Raw genomic sequence first — 24,841 nt, 5'->3', positions numbered from 1 at the left:
GGTAAGCACTGCCTGTCTTTGGCTACCGCTGCTAAACAGCCATGGTGGTCAGTCTCCTAGGCAATAAGTTGAAAACAAAAGAGAAGCAAAATGTTAATATCTCAAGAACAGCAGAACATTTTATGAAACCGTAAAATTGCAAACATGTTTTTTTTTGTTAAACACAATCTGACAATACCCATCTATAAAGATGGGAATAAACCTTTAAAGCAGGGAAGAGGGGCCGGCTCCAGGATTTTGTGGGCCCCTTTAACACATACCACACTTTATGATGCACAGATACAGCAGAGAAACACGGATATTACTTAGGCCTCTTTCACACTTCCGTTTTTTGCATCAGTCAAAATCCGCCAAAAGGACGGATGGCGGATCCGTTTTAGTACTGATGACAACGGATGCCACCCGTCCGTTTTTTTGACGGATCCGACAAATGAACAATTTTAAAGGAATCGCAGCCTGGAAAGAGAGAGAGAGAGAACATTTTTTTTTTGTCCGGCACCCAGAAAGAATTTCGGGTTAAATGAGTGTCTGGAGGATCCGCCAGAGGAAAAAACGTTGCAAGCTCCGTTTTGAAATCTTTGAGGATGGTGACAGACAGCAACTTTTGGCGGATCCGCAAAAAAAACGGATGCAACGGACGGCAATCCGTCACAATCCGCCAGTAATGGAAGTCAATGGGGAAAAAAACGGATCCTCAAAAGAAAATTGCGGATCCGTTTTTTTCAAAACCTGGCGGATTGTGACTGATTCTAAAAAACTGAAGTGTGAAAGAGGCCTTACCAGTAATGTGTTTTTTTCGGAACCCATGACAGCACCATGGGAGAGAGGAGATCAGCCCTTCAAGGACAGGAAACCTTCAAGATAAAAAGGGCGGCTCCTCTCTCCGCATCAGTTGGTTTACAGAGCACAACAGGAAACTCCCAGGTTAGTGTACAAACATAAATCATATACCTATACTCCTATTTATCCTTAACATCCACCAACACCAAAAAGGGGTGTATAAACAAAGACAAAGAGTGATTAAACAGGGAGGGAATATAAGGGTGCCATCATGGGTTACGAAAAAACACATTACCGGTAAGAAATATCCGTGTTTTTCAGTCACCCATGACGGCATCGCAGGAGAATTTCAAAGAGTTATTGTCTTTGGGAGGGACCACAGCTTGTAGAACCCTTCTCCCGAATGTGGTCAGAGGAAGCCGACAGATCCAGCTTATAGTGCCTATTTAAGGTGGATGGAGAGGACCATGTGGCCGCCTTATAAATCCGGTCGATGGAGACATCTACTCTCTCCGCACAGTTTGCCACCACTGTTCTTGTAGAATTCGCCTTCAGACCTTCAGGAATGGCCCTGCCTGCACTGACATAAGCTAGTTTGATAGCCTCTCTGACCCATCTCGCTAAGGTTTGCTTATGTACCTTAAGACCTTTCCTAGATCCCAGGAAGGATTCAAAAAGGGCCCTCTGTTTCCTCCATGGTTCTTCCCCCTCTAAATACAGCAGCACGCATCTCCTAATATCTAGGGTGTGTAATTTCTCCTCCTTTAGGATTGCTAGGGTTGGAACAAAAAGATGGCTCTTATTTACCCTGGATACGAGCGTGATCGCTGGTGAGTCTGCCTATGCGACAGCTCACCAGCGATCAGCTATGTCCCAGCGATCCCATCCGCGTCGGAACGTTGGTGGGATTGCTGGGACATTGAAGCGTGTAACGGGGCCTTAAGGAACATCTGCCGATAAAGCCTGGCTATCACTCATCCTATGGGCTGATGTAAGGGCCACCAGCAGAGTTGTTTTTAGTGAGAATATCCTTTACAAGTGGAATGTAAAGGATCAAAGGGGCTGTCTGTCAACGCAGTCAACAATAAATTTAGATCCCTTGGAAGGGTTCTACAGGTAGGAACTGAAATGGCTCTACCACAGACTATGATGAACCTGGTGATTCATCTATTACCTGCTAGGTCACTACTGTACAGTGCCCCCTGGGCTGAGACCTGCACCTTAAAGGGCCAGTCACACTAAGAGATATCGCTAGCAATATCGCTATAACTAGTGACGTTATAGCGATATTGCTAGCGATATCTCTGTGTGTGATACTTACCTACCACCGGCTCCACCGCTGGTTATCGCTGATCGCGCGAGAACGTTCAGGACTGTTTCTCGTCGTCAGCTTCCTGTGGCGCTTCCTGCTGTGAAGACGAGCGACGCGTGGAGCCGGGCGGGAGGACGCAGGATCGCCTGGTGTGACAGGTAAGTAGCGACCCCCGTCCCCAGCGATGTCGCTAGTGAGATCTGCCTGTGTGGCAGCTCACTAGCGACCACTTAGCGATGTACCAGCGATCCTGACCGCGTCATATCGCTGGTCGGGATCGCTGGTACATCGCTAAGTGTGACAGTACCTTAAGGGTGCTAACTGAAAGGTCGAGCTCTAGCCCCCTCTGGAGGAACTCCAGGACAGACGTTAAATGGACTTCTCCCCCCAGCATCATCCCCAAAAGGGATAAGAACTTTCTCTAGGACCTCCCATAGATCCTAGTGGTTACCAATGTAAAAAGGAGAGGTCTGTTGGATGCAGTGAATAGCCGGAGACAGAGAAGGGGTTAACAAGGGTTTAGTGAACAGCAATTAAACAATGCTACACGCAGGGAGGCAAAACCAGTAAGGAAGCAGCGGAAATCACATACAAACACAATGTTCAGGAATAAGATATATAGAAATACGGTAACTTATCGCTTGCAGTTCTTGCAGGGGAAAGGATGGAAACTCTCCCGACGGCTTCGTAAATCGTGAACAAAGTCGCTGACTCTTCTACGAAGATACGAGAAGAACTGTCTCCCGACCGTGCTGATGGATTCTGTCCTGCTTGACTTGACTGCACCGGAACGTGGAAATAGTTCTTTAGGCGGATTCTTCAGCAATGGCGCCAGACAGGGAACATGAGCTCGTTGGCAGTCCAAGACAACTGGCGGTCTTGCAGAGTAGTCTCTAGGCAATTTATCCTCTATCAGTCACAACAGGGGTCTCCAAAAGTACGGGTACAGACGGTAAATTAATAGCGTCAAAGGAAGTCTGACGGTCAGCATGCGGAGGATTGGGTGACATGGAGTTGTCAGCGTGAGCAGCGGAGAGGGAGTCAATCTCTTGTCGCCTTCCCGCCAAGTCTGACCCGTTCCTGCGCTTAGGTCTCCTTATATACCCCGGCGCCCCCTGCTGTCCAACAGAAAGGTCTCTCTTTCCTAGAAGAAACCTCCCCTGCCAATAGTGGTGACAGTACCGATAGTTCCGGCCTTAAAGGGCACCGGACAGCGCAGACTCTGTCTCAGCTCATCTTCTTACAGCGGCTTCCTGCTACTAAGAAGGGTAGAAACTAATTTCGCCGAGAACCTCTCAAGTTCCAGGCCAGTAAATGCAGCCCAGACATCTGAGGATGGAGAAAAGGCCCTTGGGACAGAAGATCCGGGTCCTCCGGAAGACCCCACACCGATTAAACTGAGGGTTTCGCATCAAGGACAGGAAACCAACTGATGCGGAGAGAGGAGCCACCCTTTTTATCTTGAAGGTTTCCTGTCCTTTAAGGGCGGATTCCCTCTCTCCGTGGTGCCGTCATGGGTGGCTGAAAAATATAGGTATAGTACGATGCCAACAACTTCACTTACTTCTTACATTACATGAGTGATATCTATTGTAAATTCTACAATGCCATACAGCAGAGGGGACTCAGGTGACCGAGGGTCGACAGGTTTCAGTACCTGTAGTATTAGAGGTAAATGGGATATTGATAAATGTACCCCACCAGTAGAAACTATCCTCAGCAGTGTACCCTTTCCAAAAGTTAATTTCCTCTATATAGTTGTCCATACAGTATAATGAGCCCCATATAATGCTCCATACAGAATGGGCCCCATATAATGCTCCATACAGAATCGGCACCACATAATATTTCATATGAATTACTCACCTCTCCTCGCTGGTCACAGGTCCGGACTCCTCAGTGTCATCATCTTCTGGCTCACTGCAGTGTGACTGCTCAGAGCAGAGGATGCACACTAGTAACAATCGTTCCCTCTGCACTGAGACATCAGTCAGGAGACACGCAAGACACCGGAGCTGCGTATAAACAGGGAGAAGTACGTATTGCAAGTGCCGGGGCCATGAGAAAGTGGGGGGCCCAATTGCAGACGCTGGCACAGGGCTCCCCCAACTCACGGGCACCATAGTTGTCGACTGCTTCCCCCCCCGCTTACTCAGGGCCCTGGCACTTCCCGGGGGTGGAGATGCTGGCACTGCAGGGGAGCACAACCTGTGGTCTGGGGAATTGGGCTGAACCGTAATACCAAACAACCACACACAGCGCTGTTCCTGAAGAAAAAAAAAATCTAAATATATAATAGAAGCAAGAAGAAATTGATCACACGGTAATCCTTCAAAAAATATTTATTGAATATATAGGGTGGTGGTAACAGTTCAGCATTTTATACTGTCATTTTGCATAACTGAGAAAGAGCTTCAGAAGCAGCTGTGACAGATCACATAAGGCACCGAGTAACCCCATGGCGGCTAGGCCGCAGAACATGGGGCGATACAGCTATGATAGGACTTCTCTACACTCCCCCCATCCCAGATGTGCTACATAGTTCCTAGAAGTCCCTTCCACCCCTCTCTTTCTGTACTTCCTTCCTATATTTGGTCTTCGTCAGCCTAAAACCTCGACCGTTCGTTTCCTATCCATACGATAACTATTGTGCTACACAACATGGATTGTATGTGCATAGAGTACAAGTTTGCAAACAGTTTATTTACTTACTTTGCAAACTCCAAAAAAATAATAGGTGACCCCTTAACAACCAATAGAAAGTTTCCAAACTTTCCAGCAGCTGATAAGTAGCGTATTTAAGCCATTGGCGGCCCAACATTGCGGTATCAGATTAGTGCCGAGCTCGTTGCCACCAAACACTTTCCTGCCAGCCTGGCACCTCAGGCCAGGGTTCACTAAAGCAGCGAGTCAGGTGCAGGTTTGGGTGTAACAGGCTAAAGCTGCCATGCACCACCACATGTGTGCCCCCCGAGAAAATCAGTGAGAATAGATGATTACAGTACAGAGATTAAATATGTCTGCCCCAGCGCTATGTGCGAGAAGCTGGGAGGATCCAGTATACCGGCGATCGGAGGTGAACGCTCTATCGTACGCTCTGTGACATGTGTAGTGGGGTCAGCATCTCTTCAAATATTGCACCTTTTACATTGGACCCTCGGAGATTGGCTTCTTGGAGGTCGCAGCCGGACAGGTCACAGTTCTAGAGGACAAAAGTAAATTAGTAAAGTGTCACCCATCAGACTTTACTCCAAGGTAAAGTGTCCATTCACGTTATATATAGCGGTCAGAAGAACATAGGTTCCATCAAAAGATACTCCTGCGCACATGTGCACGCTCAGCTCGGCCCCCTGCTCTCAGGGCATCTCCTGGTGTGACAGGAGCTCCAAACAGATACCCCACTAGAATTGGACCAAGTAAATGCAACTCAACACACAACCGACACCTGCCATGCAAAGAACAGGCTCAGCTCCTGAGCCCGCTCCACACACCCGCACCTGGACTGCATGAAACCATATGTCACAGGTCGTTACAGGGTTCACTCAATATACCCAATATTATTCTCCTTTTGCAGTCAATGAGAAAGTGGGGAGCACCCCATACAGATGGTCTGCCAATTCTGCAGTATTCGGACAGCTTTACCATAATTTAGCATCTCCAGGACTGACCCCGTCACGTGAGCTTTGTCCATTTACCTCCAGGTCTGTTCCTGCTAAGGTGGCACCACGAAGATTGCAATTCTTCAACTTGGCGTTCTTTAAGGTTGCCACCCGCAGGTTAATCCCGGTCATCTGGCTGCCCTCCATGTCCACACCTTTCAGATTAGCACCTGGAAGTAGGAACAATGAGAATCAGATTAGTGTTCACGTGAATTTCTCCAGTCTTGAGATAGACAGACTCCTCTTAGGAATTGGAGATCCACTATTCTACTTTTATTAGTCCCTGTGCTAAAGCGGTAGAAAGGATTTATTGAGTAAAAGAGGTGGTCTCATCACCCCAGGACTCAGGACCTCTGGCAATCAGATGGTTATACCAGTGGGAAGATGGGTCCCCACCCAAATGGTAACAGCTGCTGGCCAGTCTCCTCCAGCCTTTCTTCAATGATCTCTGCTTCTCAGTTCTGCTGTATTAGGACGCAGTGATGACCAGTGAATACAGCCGAGCTGCACTGTCTGCTGGAGCCTGCGGTCGTCTGAAATTCAATCTTATTGTAAGCATCTGCATCCCATCCCACAGCGCATAAAGTTTAGCAAAATAGTTGTTCTCTCTCCCGCCCTCCCACGCTGCACTCGCAGCTCTCGCGCCCTTCCACCCTGCGCTCGCAGCCCTCCCACCCTGCGCTCGCAGCCCTCCCACGCTGCACTCGCAGCTCTCGCGCCCTTCCACCCTGCACTCGCAGCCCTCCCCTCTTTAATTGCTGCCAGCTCTCTCCTGTCTCCGACTGGCAGGAGACGAACATGGAGAGACCTGACAGACAGAGGAGAGGCAGACAGCGAATGGGGAATAGGGAGAGAGACAGTAGAGCTGGTAGTGCAGCGCCCGCTCACTGCACTTGTGGCTCATTAGCATAAAAATTCAGCAAGGGATTTCTTTTTTTTTTTTTAATCGCTTTTACACAACAAAGGTGAGGATTTACTCTACACTACAGCGACTTTTCCAAGATGACAATATATCGGTGTAGAAAAACCTGTCACCAGGTCAAAAGTGGACAGTTTTTGCTCAGTTTATAATATTTCATTTTTAATTAAATCCCCCATAATGGCTCCAGAGAAATGGGCCTTTTTATTTAACGCCCATTTTTGTAAAAAAATATTTGTAGACAGTTATTAAGTCTCCTCTCAGTCTTCTCTTTTGCAAGCTAAACATTCCCAAATCATGCAACCTTTCCTCATAAGACAGGGTTTGCAGACCGGTCACCATTCTGGTCGCTCTTTTCTGAACTTGCTCCAGGTGTGTTGATGTCTTTTTTAAAATGTGGCGCCCAAAACTGGACACAGTATTCCAGATGAGGTCTGACCAAAGAGGAGTAGAGGGAAATAATGACTTCACGTGATCTAGACTGTATGCTTGTTAATACATCCCAGAATTGCATTTGTCTTTTTTGCTGCTGCATCACACTGTTGACTCATATTCAGTCTGTGATCTATTAGTATACCCAAGTCTTTTTCACATGTGCTGTTGCTTAGTCCTATTCCTCCCATTCTGTATATGCTTTTTTCATTGCCCAGATGTAGTACTTTGCATTTTTCCCTGTTAAAAACCATTCTGTTAGTTGCTGCCCACTGCTCCAGTATATTTATATCTTTTTGAATCCTCTCTCTCTCTTCTCTAGTAATAGCTATCCCTCCTAGCTTTGTGTCATCAGCAAATGTAATCAGTTTACCCTCAATTCCTTCATCTAAATCATTGATAAAGATGTTGAACAATACAGGGCCCAGGACAGAGCCCTGTGGTACCCCACTTGAGACACGTGAGACATTCTTCCAACTGGATGTGCAGCCATTTACGACCACTCATTGGGTCCAATCACAAAGCCAGTTATGAATCCACCTAGCAGTTGCCTTGTCCATTCCATACTTAGTCATTTTTTCAATAAGGATTGTGTGAGATACTTTGTCAAGTCATTTGCTGAAGTCAAGAAATACTATGTCTACAGCATTTCCCTGAATCACCCAATCAGTGATTTTTACAAAGAGGCAGTGCTCTCCGGATTACCTAAGGTGTGCCTTGAGGCTGCTCTGCACGGTCATCCAACGACCATAAAAATTAGCACCAAATTTAAAATCCCATATCTCTGGAACTGTATGGCAGATATAAAAAATAAAAATGCAAATAGAAAATCTTGAAAAGTGGCACTCACTGCTGGCATAAAATAGAACTGCAGCACTATTCGCTCATCACGTATGCTTCTTCTGGGCCGAGAGCAGGAAGAAGCATCTACTCATGCGAAACAGCAGCTATACACTCAGGGGAGCGGCGGGAATAAAATAAAAGCAATAAACCTGGCCACTTTTGACCTGGTGATAGGCACTTGCACACTTCTCCTACTAATGGTGCCCTAAGCAGAGGCCTATATATCCCTTGTCCAGCCCTCACTGAGACATTTCTTGGTTTCTAACCTTCCAAGTTTGCTTTCAGGCCCGAAGGGTCTTCAAAGTTGCAGCTTTTTAGCGAGGCGCCTTCTGCGTTGGAGCAGAGCATCTTCACCCCCTGGAGATTGGCTCCCTAGGTAAGAAAACACCACAAATAACCCCAGTAGATGAGTCCAGGACACGGCGGCCGGTCTATTCTAAGTCACAGGGGTCCTCCATGGTCAGGAGACTCTAACCCCATGGCTTTATATTAGGCGACGTCGCTCCCCTCATCCCACCCTCCCAGCTTACATCCAGCATGGATCCGGACAGGTCGGCCCGCTCCAGGCAGGCTCCACACAGGTTGGCTTGGGTCAGGTTGCAGCCGCTGAGATTGGCCATCTTGAAGTTGATATATCGCAGGTCCAGACGGGAGAGGTCGGCTCCGCTAAAATTCAGACCCTGCAACATTATCAAACCAAATTCATAGGAACGTCACGCGCTGCTCTCACTTCATAGGTTCCATAATTATTATATAAAATTGTTCTGCAGTAGAACCTCTAAGAATCAAAGGGGTCTTCAGTTGGCCTCCGGGGGCCATAGCAATCAATCAGGGGCACTGTGAGACCACTGAAGTGACGTTATTTACTGCCACAGAAAACCACTTTACACAAGGGATGACTTGGTTATCTTAAAAATCACTGATCCTGAGAATGGGGGTCACAAAGCCCCCAATATGTGACCTCCGCTTCATTCACTTCTATGGGATCAGTAATGATCATGTGTGACGGCACGTCTATAAGCAGTGAATGGAGCGGTAGGACCCCTGTTCTCACAATCGGTGGGGGTTCCCAGCAATTGTCCTCCCTTTCCTTGTCCAGAAATGGCAGATCACAGAGAACAAGAGAATTTTTACTGCATAGCATTTTCTATTATTGTTAAAAAAAAAATAATAATTTACTTCCCACCTGACAGCGAAGCTCGGATTTGGTCGGTGTAGCAAGAAGAAAGCGTATAAATTCTTTCCTGGAAATGGGGGAATGATCCTCGGCCGGCTGTGAATTCTACATTACATGGGGAAAAAAGGGGCGATTAGAAGTATTAACCCCTTTCCGACATCGGGCATAATAGTACGCCGATGTTGGACTCCCTCCCTTTGTTGTGGGCTCCGATGGTGAGCCCACATATTACCCGGCATATGTCAGTTGCTTTGAACAGCTGACATGAGCCCGGAACAGCCGCGGGTTGAATCGTGATCCACCCATGGCTAGTAACCCATTAAATGTCGCTGTCAAACACCGACAGCGGCATTTAACAAGCGATTCCGGCAATGGCGCCGAAAATCTGCCCACTGATGACCCCAGTCAGATGATCGCGGGTCACTGGTAGGTTAGCATGACAACCAGAGGTCTCCTGCATGGTTGTCAGTGCCGGCTTGCTGTGAGCGCCACCCAGTGGTCGGCGCTCATAGCAAATGAGTAATTCGGCTACATAGAGGCGATCCGATCATCACCTGTATATAGAAGAGCCAATAGGGTTGTGGCAGCTTCTAGTTTCCCATGGCGACTATTGACACATGCCAAAAGATTAAAAAAAAAAAAAAAGTTTAAAAATATTTAAAAAAAAATATAAAAAATATAAAAGTTCAAATCATCTGCCTTTCGCTCCATTCAAAATAAAACAAAAAAAATCAAAACACACACATATTTGGTGTCGCCACGTTCAGAATCGCCCAATCAATAAAAAAGGATTTACCCGACCTCTAAACGGCATAGTGAGAAAAAAAGTCAAAACGCCAGAATAACGTTTTTTTATTCGCCACGACACTGCATTAAAATGCAATAACGGGCGATCAAAAGATGATATCTGCACCAAAATGGTATCATTAAAAACATCAGCTCGGTACGCAAAAAATAAGCCCTCATCTAACCTGAGATCATGAAAAATAGAGACTCTATGGGTCTCGGAAAATGGCGCAATTTCTTTTTTTTTTTTTTTTTTTAAATAAAGTTTGGAATTTTTTTTTCACCGCTTAGATGAAAAAGAACCTGGACATGTTTGGTGTCAATGAACTCGTAATGACCTGGAGAATCATAATGGCAGGTCAGTTTTAGCATTTAGTGAATCTAGTAAAAACATAAAACAAGTGTGGATTGCACTTCTATTTGCAATTTCACCGCACTTGGAAATTTTCTCCTGTTTTCTAGTACAGGACATGGTAAAACCATTGGTGTCGTTCAAAAGTACAACTCGTCCCGCAAAAAACAATCCTCACACGGCCATATTGACAGAAAAATAAAAAAAGTTATGGCTCAGGAAAGAAGGGGAGGGAAAAACGGAAAAGCAAAAACAAAAATAGGGATTTTTGTGTACTCACCGTAAAATCCTTTTCTCCGAGCCATTCATTGGGGGACACAGAGATGGTGTTATGCTGCTGCCACTAGAAGGACACTAAGCAAACCAGAAAAAATGCTAACTCCTCCCCTGCTGTATACACCCCGTAGCTGGATGAGATATCTCCAGTTCAATGAAAAAAGCAGTAGGAGCTTAAACAGTCAACAATAACCATAACTATGTCAAAACCTAAGAATGCTACAAATGAGCCAGTAGGCTAAACAGGGCGGGTGCTGTGTCCCCCAATGAATGGCTCGGAGAAAAGGACTTTACGGTGAGTACACAAAAATCTCTATTTCTCCTACGCCTCATTGAGGGACACAGACAGTGGGACATCCTAAAGCAGTCCCTGGGTGGGGAGCATACATCTGCTAATACCCCATGTACCTGAGTTAAGACTGAGGTACTGCCGATTGCAGGATGCGTCTGCCGAGAGCTGCATCTGCAGAGGCCTGAGAATGAATTTGGTAATGTTTTGAAAAGGTAAGCAGACTGGACCAAGTCGCAGCCTTGCAGACCTGTTCTGCCGAGGCCTGGTGCCGAATGGCCCAAGAAGCGCCCACTGACCAGGTAGAGTGCGCCTTAATCCCCGCTGGGACAGGCGCATTCCTGACACGGTAGGATTCCTGAATCGCTGAGCGAATCCACCTGGCTAGCGTTGCTTTGGACGCGGCTAGGCCCTTCCTATGCCCCTCAGGAAGTATGAACAGGGCACCTGACTTGCGCAAGCGAGCCGTCCGCGAGATGTACCGTCGCAGCACCCTAACAACATCCAGGGTGTGGAGGGCCTTCTCAATGCGATGGACTGGTGCTGGACAAAAGGGAGGCAAATCAATTTCCTCGTTGAGATGGAAAGAGGAAACGACCTTGGGCAGGAAGGACGGGGACGTCCTGAGAACTACTTTGTCCTGATGAAAATTCAGGAACGGCAGGACAGAGCTGCCAATTCCGAAACTAGCCTGATTGACGTAATTGCTACTAGAAAGACCACTTTCCAAGAGAGGCTGGTCAATGACACGTCCTGCAGCGGTTCAAAAGGATCCTCTTGTAAGGCCCCGAGAACCAGGTTAAGGTCCCATGGTTCTAACAGATTCCTATAAGGAGGCGCTACATGGGAGACTCCTTGAATAAACGTCCTGACCTGAGGTTTGGTGGCAATTCTTTGTTGGAAAAGCACTGACAAGGCCGAAATTTGGCCCTTGAGCGAGCTAAGCGCGAGGCCTGATTTTAATCCGGATTGAAGAAACTCCAATATGCCCAGAATGGAGAACACCAGAGGGGAACGACCACGATCCTTGCACCATGAAAAGAAGATTTTCCAGGTGCGGTGATAGATATGTCTGGATACGGGCTTGCTAGCACTAATCATGGTGGAAATGACGTCGAGAGAAAATCCAGCCTGTGCTAAAATCCAGGATTCAACGGCCATGCCGTCAAAGACAGGGCCCCGGAGTTCTGGTGGTAAATCGGGCCCTGAGAAAGCAGATTCGAGCAATCTGGAAGTCGCCAGGGGACGTCGGCGACTAGCTGTATTAGTGCCGCATACCATGCTCGGCGCGGCCAATCTGGCGCGACTAGGATCACTGGTACCACCTCCGCTCTGATCTTCTTGATGACCCTCGGAAGCAAGGGAAGAGGGGGAAAGATGTACGGAAGCCGGAACTGGTGCCATAGCAGAACTAGGGCGTCCGCTCCGATAGCGCATGGATCGCGCGATTGGGCAATGAACCAAGACACCTTGTTGTTTAGCCTGGAGGCCATGAGGTCCACATCCGGAGTCCCCCAACGAAGACAGATCTGGTGAAAGACTTCCGGATGAAGAGACCACTCTCCTGAGGGAATGCCTTGGCGACTGAAAATCTGCCGCCCTATTTTCTACGCCGGGGATATGAATTGCTGAGATGGATGAATGGTTGGTCTCGGCCCAATGGAAGATGTGACAAACTTCGTGCATGGCCATCCTGCTCCAGGTACCTCCCTGGCGGTTGATATACGCTATAGCCGTGGCGTTGTCTGATTGGATCTTGATGGGGTGACCTGCGAGGAGATGGTGGAAACTTCGTAGAGCAAATCTGATCGCTCGTATCCCCAAAATGTTGATGGGGAGACGTGATTCTCGGGTTGACCAACGACCCTGTGCCGTGTGGTGATGAAAGACCGCACCCCAGTCAAGACGACTTGCATCGGTGGTTACTACCAACCATCTTACTGGGAGAAAAGACCTCCCTTGATTCAGGGAGGACCTCAGAGTCCACCACTTGAGGGCTTGCCTGACCCGCAGGGACAGAAGAATCCGACGGTCCAGGGAGAACGGGTTCTTGTCCCAAGCTGACAGCAACACGTGTTGTAAGGGACGGAGGTGGAACTGTGCAAACGAAACTGCTTCCATGGCAGCCACCATTTTCCCAAGAACTCTCATGCTGAAACGAATGGAGTGAGAAGCTGGACGGGAAAGAGTCCGCACTGCCTGTTGTAAGGCTTGCGTCTTTTCCGGAGGGAGAATGACCAACCTGCAGGAAGTGTCCAAGATCATTCCTAAAAAGGAAATTTGCTGAGCCGATTTTGGGGAAGACTTTGCAAAGTTTATCTTCCACCCCAGGCGTGAAAGCGTATTTACTGTTATCTCCACAGATTCTTCGCAGGCTGAAAGGGACGGACCCTTGATGAGCAGGTCGTCCAGATACGGTAACACTACTACTCCCCGAGAGTGGAGAATGGCCATGACCTTAAGACCCTGGGGGCAGTAGCGAGTCCGAAGGGCAAGGCCACGAACTGTAAGTGTTCCTCGTGAATTGCAAAACACAGGAACTGCTGGTGAGACGGGCAAATCGGAATGTGAAGGTAAGCGTCCTTGATGTCGATGGATGCTAGGAACTCTCCTTTTTCCATGGAAGTGACCACTGACCGGAGAGATTCCATTCGGAATCGCCGAACCGTGACAAACTGATTTAACAGTTTGAGATCCAGAATGGGTTGCATCGTGCCATCTTTCTTTGGAACCACAAAAAGGTTTGAATAAAATCATCCTCTGAACCTCTCTTGATGAGGGACCGGAATGATGACTCCATCCCTTAAGAGGGTCTGAACAGCCCGAAGGAAGGCTCTTGTATTTCCCTTGGGCGGAGAGGAAAGGAAAAAGCGAGTTGGAGGGGGAGCGGAGAACTCTATCTTGTATCCGGAGGACACCAGCTCCCTGACCGCGAGCCAGGTGTGGCTGAAGGAAAGTAGGCGGCCGCCTACTTTGTCGGCGTCCGCCGGATACCGCAACAAGTCATTGGGTAGATCTATGAGACCTGGCTCCCTTGCAACCAGAAGCCCTAGGTCTGGGTTTCCAAGGGCGGTTAGGTCTGTACGAGACCTGGGAGCCTCTGTCTCTGCGCGGAGACGGACCTGATCCGGAAGAGAAGGTAGAGGATGACCAACCGAAGTTGTTGCGAAAGGAACGAAAGCGCGTCGGCTGTTGGTTGCGAAACGGCCGAGCAGCTTTTTGTTGAGGGAGGAATTTACTTTTCCCCCCGGTAGCATCAGAAATGAGCTGACCTAGTTTCTCTCCAAAACACGACCCGTTTGAAACGGAAGAGAAAAGTCAAGGATCTTTTAGATGCGGCATCCGCCCGCCAGTCGCGGAGCCATAGGGCTCTTTTATTGGAGATCGCGTTAGCGGCAGTTTGAGTAGCGCAACTGGCGGCGTCAAAAGAGGCGTCCACTACAAAGTCCGCTGCGTGAATTATCTGCCTGGCGACCGTGGTTGCTTCAGGAGGAAGATTGGTGTCCTGGAAGGAGGTAATCAAGACCTCTGCCCAAGCGGCCATTGCTTTCGTGACCCAAATTGCAGTGAAAGATGGAAAAAGCGCTGCTCTTGAAGCTTCAAAAACTGAACGGGCAAGGTAGTCATCTGACGATCGGAGAGGTTTCTGATCGAGGAACCCTCGGACACAAGCGTTTTTGAAGCCAGACGCGATACAGGCAGGCTTTCATTTGGTCAGGGTCAAAAGGGTATTTAGCCTGAGTAGACTTTTGCCCTATGAACCACTTATGCGGACGATCCCTATGTTGCTGGACAATTTCCTTAAAGTCCGGATGGCTGGTAAATAACCTGCGCACACGCTTGGTTTTCTTAAGTGAAATAGGATGTGCTGGAGAGGGAACATTATCCTCATCCAACTTCAGAATCCTGTTAACTAATTCTATAAGAGAATCAAGCGACTCATCAGTTGGGGGATTCTGAGGGGCAGACGTGTCAGAATCAAATTCAAAGTCGTGCTCGCTGAGAACTCCAGGAGAGGGAGAGCAAGAGACAGGAGTCGCAGATGCAGAGGCACGAACGGGCCTAGGGGAAGCGTCATGGGTCCGCCTTCTAGAGCCCCGACCATCCTTTGAACGAGTACGGCCCCTGCTGGTGGATGGTTCCCGTTCGGTGCCAGAGACTTCATCGGGGGGTAAGGACGCCTTCTGGCTTAAAGAGCCCTCCTGGGGGGAGAATATAGCCTGGGTCAGAGACTCCACTGACTGTGACAGGGACGCAGCCCACTCAGGGGTACTAAACGCAGGAGACCCATCAACAACGGCGACAAGGGGCAATTGAGCGCAGGTCGGGGCGCAGACCAGGTCGCAGTCAGTGCATAACGGTTTAGTCTGTGCACTAGGTAAGGCAGACTTGCAAGAGGTACACACGGTAAAAAACGCAGTGTGCTTTTTAGCCGCCTGTTTCGCTTCCTTAGATTGAGACATAGTGCTCCTGAAAAGGTTAACGGCAGAGTCTGCTGCAGCTGCAGGTAACGTGTCGGGAAGGGGTTAAGCTTTAATCTGAGGGCAGATGCAGCTTACCCAGTCCTATGCTGTGTCCCCTGGGAGGAATGGCGGTGGCCCTGCGGTGTCACCCGGTATCCAGCAGAATGCTCGCCTCACAGCTCGTATCCAGAGCAGGCTGAGGTAAAAGGATATGGCCCCCCGAGACTAGGATTGTGCGTCTCGTCAGGATGAGAGGCGACAAGGCGAAGGGGCGGCGCTATTCAAATTGAGGCCTAGTAGGCCGGAAAAGCCGGGGGGAGATTTTTGAGCCTGATGTAGGCGGGCCGGGGCTATTTAAATTGCGGCTTAGCCGGAAAGCCGGGGACTAAATTTTTCGGGCTACCCGCGGTAGCGCCGAGGGAGGGGGGGGGGGGCTGGTGCACCACCGCTGACGCTACATCAGCGCTACTCCCGGGGGACAGGACCCGACCCCATACCTCTACTCCAGTGCTCCGGCCATCCATGCAGGCTCTCATCCTCCAGGGCTGATGTAGCAGAGCTGGAGGAGTTCTTAAAGGGGCCATGCTCAATCGATCCTCCCTATGATAGGGGGATGGAGAGCTATGGGGATGATTCAGGGCCTACGTAAGCGCTGTCCAGTCTTCTCCGTTACGTGCGCCTGCCCTCATATTCGACTCCGGACGCAAGCATCATCACCAATGCTAGAGGAATCAGCCCCAGGAAAGTGTACAGGAAGGGTTACTCCACGTACTTGCCTGTTGTTGGTTCGGGGGAGAGCGGGCCGTAGAAAGGAACCGTCGCCCCCCTTCACTCCGCTAATTAAAAAATAAAAATTTACAGAAAAATTCAAAAATAAAATAAAACTGGTGGGGTCTGAAACCAGACCCAAGTGCCTCCTACAGACACTAAGCAAGAACTGGAGATATGTCATCCAGCGAGAGGGTGTATACTGCTAGGGAGGAGTAACTTTTTTCTGGTTTGCTCAGTGTCCTCCTAGTGGCAGCAGCATAACACCCACTGTCTCTGTGTCCCCCAATGAGGCGTAGGAGAAATATCTCCGGGAGTTAATATGTATGCAGCTCCTATGCAGACCTATGTGTCTCCATGGTTACAGACTACAAACAAATCCTGTGTATTGTCAGATCTTGTGGTCATGTTCTTTTTCAATCCCTATTTCACTGGGTTATTGGAGCGAGAAAACTTAATAGCGTGTTGAGAACGTGCTGACAATTATTGGCCCCTTCTGGCATCAAGACAGCGGGGTGTAAATGGGTTGTTGTGGCAGCCAACAGCTTAGTGAAGGCCACCGTCACCGCCATCTCTCTACACCAAGGAAGCTCAGCAATAGCAGACTCTACATTATACTGTAATTGACAGCAAGCAATAAAAGCCATAAAACCATAAAAAGGAGGTAAAAAAAAAAAAAAAATTAAGAAAAAACCTGCCAAATCGCCATGCAAGAGACGAGCCCTCACACAGCTCTTTTATCAAAAAAAGAAATTAAAACTTACAGTTTGGGAAAAAAAAAAAAAAAAAAAAGGAGAAGCTGCTAAATGTTATTCCTACATTTACACAAGTTCATTAAAAATCTATAAACAAAATAACTAAAGGAAAGAGGGTTGTTTTTTTTCTAAACAGCGCCACTCTCGCAGACAGGTTGCGTCTGGTATTGCAGCTTTACCATAATGCCAGGGCTGTAATAACAGACGCAGAACTTTTTTCTATGTCCTGCACACTCTCTTTAAATACAAGTGCTGAGAACACATCCGATGCCCCCGCGCGCTCACCTTTATCGCCAGCTCCAGGTGCTCGATCAGGGAATCGATGCCAAAGAACTTGGCTTCTTCCAAGACGCCTGCAACGTGACAGAGGTGTTACTCTCTCATCCCATCCCTCACAATATTACCCGGCCCCGGGGCCCTCAAGCACTCACCCAGCAGATTAACTCCATCGTTGACGATAAGTTGTCCGTGACGCAGGTAGTTGAGGATCGGCTCAAAGTACTCGGGGCTGCGGTCTATGAGGAAGGCTCCTCTGTGGTCCCTCTTGTTCCCCCAGGCATCTGCAGACAGTGAGGACAATACATAGACGATGTACTGAGACTTTTGTCATCCACTGTGGCTCACACACAGGGAGTACTGAACAGCAGCGCCCCCTATAACATGTCCATAAATATAAGTATTGATAGGACAATCCCTTAAAGGGGTTTCTCCCATCTTCATAAAGTGGGCATTGTCGGATAGAGCTTGTAAATACAAGCAATTTTGCAATTTACCGCTTATTAAAATTTTCATCCATTCTTGAGATATTAGCATTTTTCTTTTCTTTACAGCTTGTTGCTTTGGAGACCGACCACCGCTGCTAGACAGCAGAACACGTTTAGTGTTTACAAGCTCTTTTCTGTTGAGCTTGTAAGCGCTGCTTTGAAGCCCACCAGGACTCTCTGGAGCATGCCGTTAACCTCATAACCCTGGCCACCTTTATTTCAGCGCTTATAAGGAGCTAGACTGCAGCGGTGGTCGGTCTCCAAGGCAACCAGCTGCACACAAAACAAAAGCGCGAATATCTCAAGAACGTTTGGAAGTTTTAATACGGTGTAAATTGAAAAAGTGCTCGTTTCTACAAGCTCTATCATCTGTGAAGAGGGGAATAACCTTCTAAAGTAGTTTTATGATACTGGCAGCCGCTCTTTCCTGAGGACAGGCTATGAATACCAGCACTGGGCAGTGTGACTTCTGCCGCTTCTGACTACGAGCAGACATTGAGCAAAAAGGTGATTGTGTCGTCATTTTCTGAAACCGTAACTTTTTTTTGCTCCATTATTCCGTCAATGGAGCCGTGAGAGGGTTCGTACTTTTGATCAATACCATTTTGGGGAACATATGATGTTTTGATCGTTTTTATTGCCCTTTTTTGGAGAAGTGCGGGGACCGGGAAAACGGCAATTCTGGCATTCCTTGCTATATATTGATAGGTTGGACCATAATGGACAAGACAAAACCAAATATGTTTATTTTTGAATTTTCATATTTTTTAAAACAATTTTTGTCTTAAATTCATTTTTTGCCTTTATTTTTTCGTCCTTTTAAGCACTGAATAATCAATTGATCGCTTGGACTATATACTGCTGGGTATAGTAAAATCACTTATCCACGGAGTCCAACCACAGGATCAACCTATTGGCTCCCTGCGATCGCGCTGCGCGGGTGCAATGTGGCGATTGGCACAGCCACCTCCTGCAGGGTATGGAGAGCGCTCAGCTCCTCAGCCAGCTCCGTACACCCACCGTATCACATTTCAGGACGGGGTTAAAGGATCCCCCCCAGCCCTTTCTACATCCCCACCTACCTCTGTCACTGAACATATGGGACAGCATGCTGTCCGGCTCCTTACTCACAAGCGTGGACCTGGAGAGGAAGGAAAAGAAAGTGGAGTAAGGCAGAGACGTCCTGTAAGGAGCTGCCCCAGTGGACGTCCGACTATCACCGGCCCCTCTACCATGCTAGACCCGCACCGTGTAGTGGTGAAATATCTTCCCCCGACGTTCAGCGTCAGCCAGTCCGTCTGACCCCCGGTCAGTGGCTCCGTGATCATCGGCTCGTTCTGGTCATCTGGGAAGAGAAGGATCAAGAATTGAGACTTATATCTAATAGGTAGAGGGGGGGGGTCCAACCTCCAAGACCCCCGATGACCCTCACTTCACCAGATCAGGCTGCCATATTGAATCCCAACCACTTTGATGACGACGTCCTATTGCTATGGATCGGTCATGGGTGACATTAGCTCTCCTCCCTTCCCTTGGGGGAGGTCAATGGTCCACACTCACCTACGCAAGATTCCCCGTCACTCACAAACAAGACGTCGTCATCTCTAGAAAAGAGCAAAGAAAAGAGACAATGACTCCAGGAGCAAAAGGAAGACGATGGTAAATACGGCCCAGGAGAGACACGTTCACGGCGGATATGTCAGACACATCTTATAGTTTGGGGGGGGTAGTGACACATCTGGAGCCCCCGATCTAGCACAAGAGCGCTGGTCCCCTGTGCCTCAGCCAGTCAGGAGGATTGGTCACCTCCATCCAGATGGGCATCCATGAAAGCCAAAAGGCGGTGTATCGCTAACATGTGCCATGAGTCGCTGAGCGCCGGCGGCCTGATCTCTGGGACCATGAAGAGCCGATGGGGGTGGAGGGGCACGACAGCCATGGACTTACTGATGACCCCCATATCTGCCATGCTAGTATCCTATGAAGCTCAGTCTGAGGCTTCAAAACGAGAAATTGTTCTGCAGAAAACGAGCCTCGCCTGGTATATCGATGGAAGAGTAAGAGAAAAAGTCATAGTTCATGGAAAAAGGGGAAAAAAATGGTCGTGTCTCCACTGGAGATCACATACTAAAAGGGGAAACATCCGGCACAGACGTCACACAGGTCTCCGATGGAAAAACCCCTTTGTTTGTTAAAACAGAAAACTTGACTGTCCTGGCGGGCCCCGCTCCGCTGCACCTCCTTAACCCTTTTATTTCCTCAGTAAGGACACTTTGCGGGGCCGATCTTACAGAGGAGAGGCGGCACAGTCTACTGTGTCCGGACACTGGATGGTGACCTAAGCACCAGGAGGGCACCGTGCACACCCTCAACAGGAAGAAAACACCCTGCCCCTCCTCTGCTTGTCAGCAGTCTATGTTTCATAACCTATTTTTTCTGTGTGTGTGTATATATAATTTTTTTTACATTTAATATATTTTAGGCGATTGTTCAACTTCTTTATTATAAATTAGGATAAAACATCAGCACCGAACACCTGATGTCCCAATAGAAAGGAGGAATCACCTTAGAGCGCGGTGCGATCATACGAGTGAAACAGGCGGGCACGCGCTCCGGGACAAGGCCAGCGAGACAGGCGGGCACGCGCTCCGGGACAAGGCCAGCGAGGCAGGCGGGCACGCGCTCAGGGACAAGGCCAGCGAGACAGGCGGGCACGCGCTCCGGGACAAGGCCAGCGAGGCAGGCGGGCACGCGCTCCGGGACAAGGCCAGCGAGGCAGGCGGGCACGCGCTCCGGGATGAGGCCAGCGAGGCAGGCGGGCACGCGCTCCGGGACAAGGCCAGCGAGGCAGGAGGGCACGCGCTCCGGGATGAGGCCAGCGAGGCAGGCGGGCACGCGCTCCGGGATGAGGCCAGCGAGGCAGGCGGGCACGCGCTCCGGGACAAGGCCAGCGAGGCAGGAGGGCACGCGCTCCGGGACGAGGCCAGCGAGGCAGGCGGGCACGCGCTCCGGGATGAGGCCAGCGAGGCAGGCGGGCACGCGCTCCGGGACAAGGCCAGCGAGGCAGGAGGGCATGCGCTCCAGGACGACGCCAGCGAGATAGACGGGCACCCGCTCCAGGGCAACGTCAGTGTGGGGCTTCAACCACCCATATGACGATCAATCTTTTGGTTGGCAGCGGTCTCACCTGACTCCCCCATTCAGAGGAACTCTCTCTCTGCGCTCTCTTAGAGACTCATACAGAGACAGCTTAACTCACAGAAAACAAAAAAATAGACAGCCCAAAATTGGACATCCTTAACTCTCATTGGGGAAAAGAGTGCGGAAACCCCTGTGCACATCAGACCATCAGGCCAATCCCACCGACATCGTCCTTCCTACCACAGGGCTGTAAAAATACTTCTGGCTGGTCACTAAGTGGTTAAAGGAGATTTCCAAGATTCTCAGTGTATGATTTATGGGGTACAATTCTCGGAGACCCTCAGTCCTGAGCAGAAGAAAGCCCTGCAGCCCCCTTCAATATTTACTCGGTCACAGCGACATCTACCCAAGTGTGGCCGTGCCCGGTACTGCAGCTCGGCCGCATCGCTCAAAACACCAGACGCCCCTGAAGTTATGTGATCGGGACGTCGGACCCCTGCATTACCTGATGAGAGCGATGTCGTCGATCACTCCTCCTCTATCGTTGTAGACCCCCGTGGCGCGGATTCCTAACTTGGAGCTGGCGAGAGAGAGGACATCGCAGATTGTAGATCCGTGCAAGGCGACCACCTGCAACAGGGAGAAACCGGGAGGAATAACGGAACCACTGCCGTGTGTGTGTGTGTGTGTGGGGGGGGGACAACGGGGGCAACACAGGACACAAGCTGAGTGCGGATTTCCCTAAAACAGGAATTTTTCCCTTTTCTTTTTTTTCTCCTTCAAAGACACAAGGTTCCGGATTCATTGAAAATAACATACAAAATAAAAAAAAAAAAGCTAAATAAGAAGAAGCAGAGACAAGATGGGAAGACAGAAGAGTCAGAAAGGTGCTGCTATGGTGTGAGGAGCAGCCAGAGGGTGGACATAAGTGCAGGAGGGTGGACATGCCCTCTATCTATGGGCAGCAGAGTGGACATGCCCTCTATCTATGGGCAGCAGAGTGGACATGCCCTTTATCTATGGGCAGCAGAGTGGACATGCCCTTTATCAGTATGGGCAGAAGAGTGGACATGCCCTTTATCAGTATGGGCAGAAGAGCGGACATGCCCTTTATCTACAGGCAGAAGAGTGGACATGCCCTTTATCTGCAGGCAGGAGAGTGGACATGCCCTTTATCTGCGGGCAGGAGAGTGGACATGCCCTTTATCTGCGGGCAGGAGAGTGGACATGCCCTTTATCAGTATGGGCAGGAGAGTGGACATGCCCTTTATCTACGGGCAGGAGAGTGGACATGCCCTTTATCTACGGGCAGGAGAGTGGACATGCCCTTTATCTATGGGCAGCAGAGTGGACATGCCCTTTATCAGTATGGGCAGAAGAGTGGACATGCCCTTTATCAGTATGGGCAGAAGAGTGGACATGCCCTTTATCAGTATGGGCAGAAGAGTGGACATGCCCTTTATCAGTATGGGCAGAAGAGTGGACATGCCCTTTATCTACGGGCAGCAGAGTGGACATGCCCTTTATCAGTATGGGCAGCAGAGCGGACATGCCCTTTATCTACGGGCAGCAGAGTGGACATGCCCTTTATCAGTATGGGCAGCAGAGCGGACATGCCCTTTATCTACGGGCAGCAGAGTGGACATGCCCTTTATCTACGGGCAGCAGAGTGGACATGCCCTTTATCAGTATGGGCAGAAGAGTGGACATGCCCTTTATCTATGGGCAGGAGAGTGGACATGCCCTTTATCAGTATGGGCAGAAGAGTGGACATGCCCTTTATCTACGGCAGGAGAGTGGACATGCCCTTTATCTACGGGCAGGAGAGTGTACATGCCCTTTATCAGTATGGGCAGAAGAGCGGACATGCCCTTTATCAGTATGGGCAGAAGAGTGGACATGCCCTTTATCAGTATGGGCAGAAGAGTGGACATGCCCTTTATCTATGGGCAGCAGAGTGGACATGCCCTTTATCAGTATGGGCAGCAGAGCGGACATGCCCTTTATCAGTATGGGCAGCAGAGCGGACATGCCCTTTATCTACGGGCAGCAGAGTGGACATGCCCTTTATCAGTATGGGCAGAAGAGTGGACATGCCCTTTATCTATGGGCAGGAGAGTGGACATGCCCTTTATCTACGGGCAGCAGAGTGGACATGCCCTTTATCAGTATGGGCAGAAGAGTGGACATGCCCTTTATCTACGGGCAGCAGAGTGGACATGCCCTTTATCAGTATGGGCAGGAGAGTGGACATGCCCTTTATCAGTATGGGCAGGAGAGTGGACATGCCCTTTATCTACGGGCAGCAGAGTGGACATGCCCTTTATCAGTATGGGCAGAAGAGTGGACATGCCCTTTATCTATGGGCAGCAGAGTGGACATGCCCTTTCTCAGTATAGGCAGCAGAGCGGCCATGCCCTTTATCTACGGGCAGCAGAGTGGACATGCCCTTTATCAGTATGGGCAGAAGAGTGGACATGCCCTTTATCAGTATGGGCAGAAGAGTGGACATGCCCTTTATCAGTATGGGCAGAAGAGTGGACATGCCCTTTATCAGTATGGGCAGAAGAGTGGACATGCCCTTTATCAGTATGGGCAGAAGAGTGGACATGCCCTTTATCAGTATGGGCAGAAGAGTGGACATGCCCTTTATCTATGGGCAGGAGAGTGGACATGCCCTTTATCAGTATGGGCAGAAGAGTGGACATGCCCTTTATCTACGGCAGGAGAGTGGACATGCCCTTTATCTACGGGCAGGAGAGTGTACATGCCCTTTATCAGTATGGGCAGAAGAGCGGACATGCCCTTTATCAGTATGGGCAGAAGAGTGGACATGCCCTTTATCAGTATGGGCAGAAGAGTGGACATGCCCTTTATCTATGGGCAGCAGAGTGGACATGCCCTTTATCAGTATGGGCAGCAGAGCGGACATGCCCTTTATCAGTATGGGCAGCAGAGCGGACATGCCCTTTATCTACGGGCAGCAGAGTGGACATGCCCTTTATCAGTATGGGCAGAAGAGTGGACATGCCCTTTATCTATGGGCAGGAGAGTGGACATGCCCTTTATCTACGGGCAGCAGAGTGGACATGCCCTTTATCAGTATGGGCAGAAGAGTGGACATGCCCTTTATCTACGGGCAGCAGAGTGGACATGCCCTTTATCAGTATGGGCAGGAGAGTGGACATGCCCTTTATCAGTATGGGCAGGAGAGTGGACATGCCCTTTATCTACGGGCAGCAGAGTGGACATGCCCTTTATCAGTATGGGCAGAAGAGTGGACATGCCCTTTATCTATGGGCAGCAGAGTGGACATGCCCTTTCTCAGTATAGGCAGCAGAGCGGCCATGCCCTTTATCTACGGGCAGCAGAGTGGACATGCCCTTTATCAGTATGGGCAGAAGAGTGGACATGCCCTTTATCAGTATGGGCAGAAGAGTGGACATGCCCTTTATCAGTATGGGCAGAAGAGTGGACATGCCCTTTATCAGTATGGGCAGAAGAGTGGACATGCCCTTTATCAGTATGGGCAGAAGAGTGGACATGCCCTTTATCAGTATGGGCAGAAGAGTGGACATGCCCTTTATCTACGGCAGGAGAGTGGACATGCCCTTTATCTACGGCAGGAGAGTGGACATGCCCTTTATCTACGGGCAGGAGAGTGGACATGCCCTTTATCAGTATGGGCAGCAGAGTGGCCATGCCCTCTATCTACGGGCAGGAGAGTGGACATGCCCTTTATCTACGGGCAGGAGAGTGGACATGCCCTTTATCTACGGGCAGGAGAGTGGACATGCCCTTTATCTACGGGCAGGAGAGTGGACATGCCCTTTATCTAGGGGCAGGAGAGTGGACATGCCGTTTAAGAGCCCCTGGTTCTCATCCCTCTTACTCTTAAACCCCCAGCGCATGCGCATCACGGCAGAGGCCGCTCACCTTCCCGTGCCGGCCATTCCCCCTCAAGAACAGGGTGACCCTCTTCATGCTCGGGGTCTCCTCCCTCCCGACTCCACTCCGGCCAGCTCCCCAGCTAACCCGGAACACTGAAGGAGAACACCGTGACAGCAAGCCGAGCCAGCCAATCACCGTCCTCCTGAGAGCAGCCAGAAACCAATCACAGCTGAT

General features: G+C 49.5%; 1 protein-coding gene across 1 annotated transcript; it reads right to left on the bottom strand.

The window, feature by feature from the left end:
- Positions 1 to 4,418: 4,418 nt before the first annotated feature.
- On the bottom strand, positions 4,419 to 24,808 carry KCTD9 (potassium channel tetramerization domain containing 9). The gene is made up of 12 exons (XM_073557146.1): positions 24,653 to 24,808; positions 21,222 to 21,346; positions 19,136 to 19,179; positions 18,824 to 18,920; positions 18,658 to 18,716; positions 17,243 to 17,371; positions 17,097 to 17,164; positions 9,132 to 9,227; positions 8,476 to 8,625; positions 8,212 to 8,317; positions 5,788 to 5,921; positions 4,419 to 5,294 (listed from the first exon to the last, which is right to left on the bottom strand). The coding sequence occupies exons 1-12, from the start codon at positions 24,698 to 24,700 to the stop codon at positions 5,178 to 5,180; spliced, it is 1,173 nt and encodes a 390-aa protein (XP_073413247.1). The 5' UTR covers positions 24,701 to 24,808; the 3' UTR covers positions 4,419 to 5,177.
- Positions 24,809 to 24,841: the final 33 nt, after the last annotated feature.

This window comes from Dendrobates tinctorius, unplaced genomic scaffold (genome assembly GCF_039654945.1).
Source record: "Dendrobates tinctorius isolate UK_male_01 unplaced genomic scaffold, ASM3965494v1 ptg000245l, whole genome shotgun sequence".
NCBI classification, from domain to species: domain Eukaryota; kingdom Metazoa; phylum Chordata; class Amphibia; order Anura; family Dendrobatidae; genus Dendrobates; species Dendrobates tinctorius.
This window is presented reverse-complemented; position numbering and strand designations above follow the sequence as displayed.

Coding starts and splice junctions, on each gene's coding strand:
- KCTD9 (XM_073557146.1), bottom strand. CDS start 24,700: ATGAAGAGGGTCACCCTGTTCTTGAGGGGGAATGGCCGGCACGGGAAG. Junction 21,347..24,652: donor GGAATGGCCGGCACGGGAAG/GTGAGCGGCCTC, acceptor TCCCTGTTGCAG/GTGGTCGCCTTGCACGGATC. Junction 17,165..17,242: donor CGATGGAGTTAATCTGCTGG/GTGAGTGCTTGA, acceptor GTCACGTTGCAG/GCGTCTTGGAAGAAGCCAAG.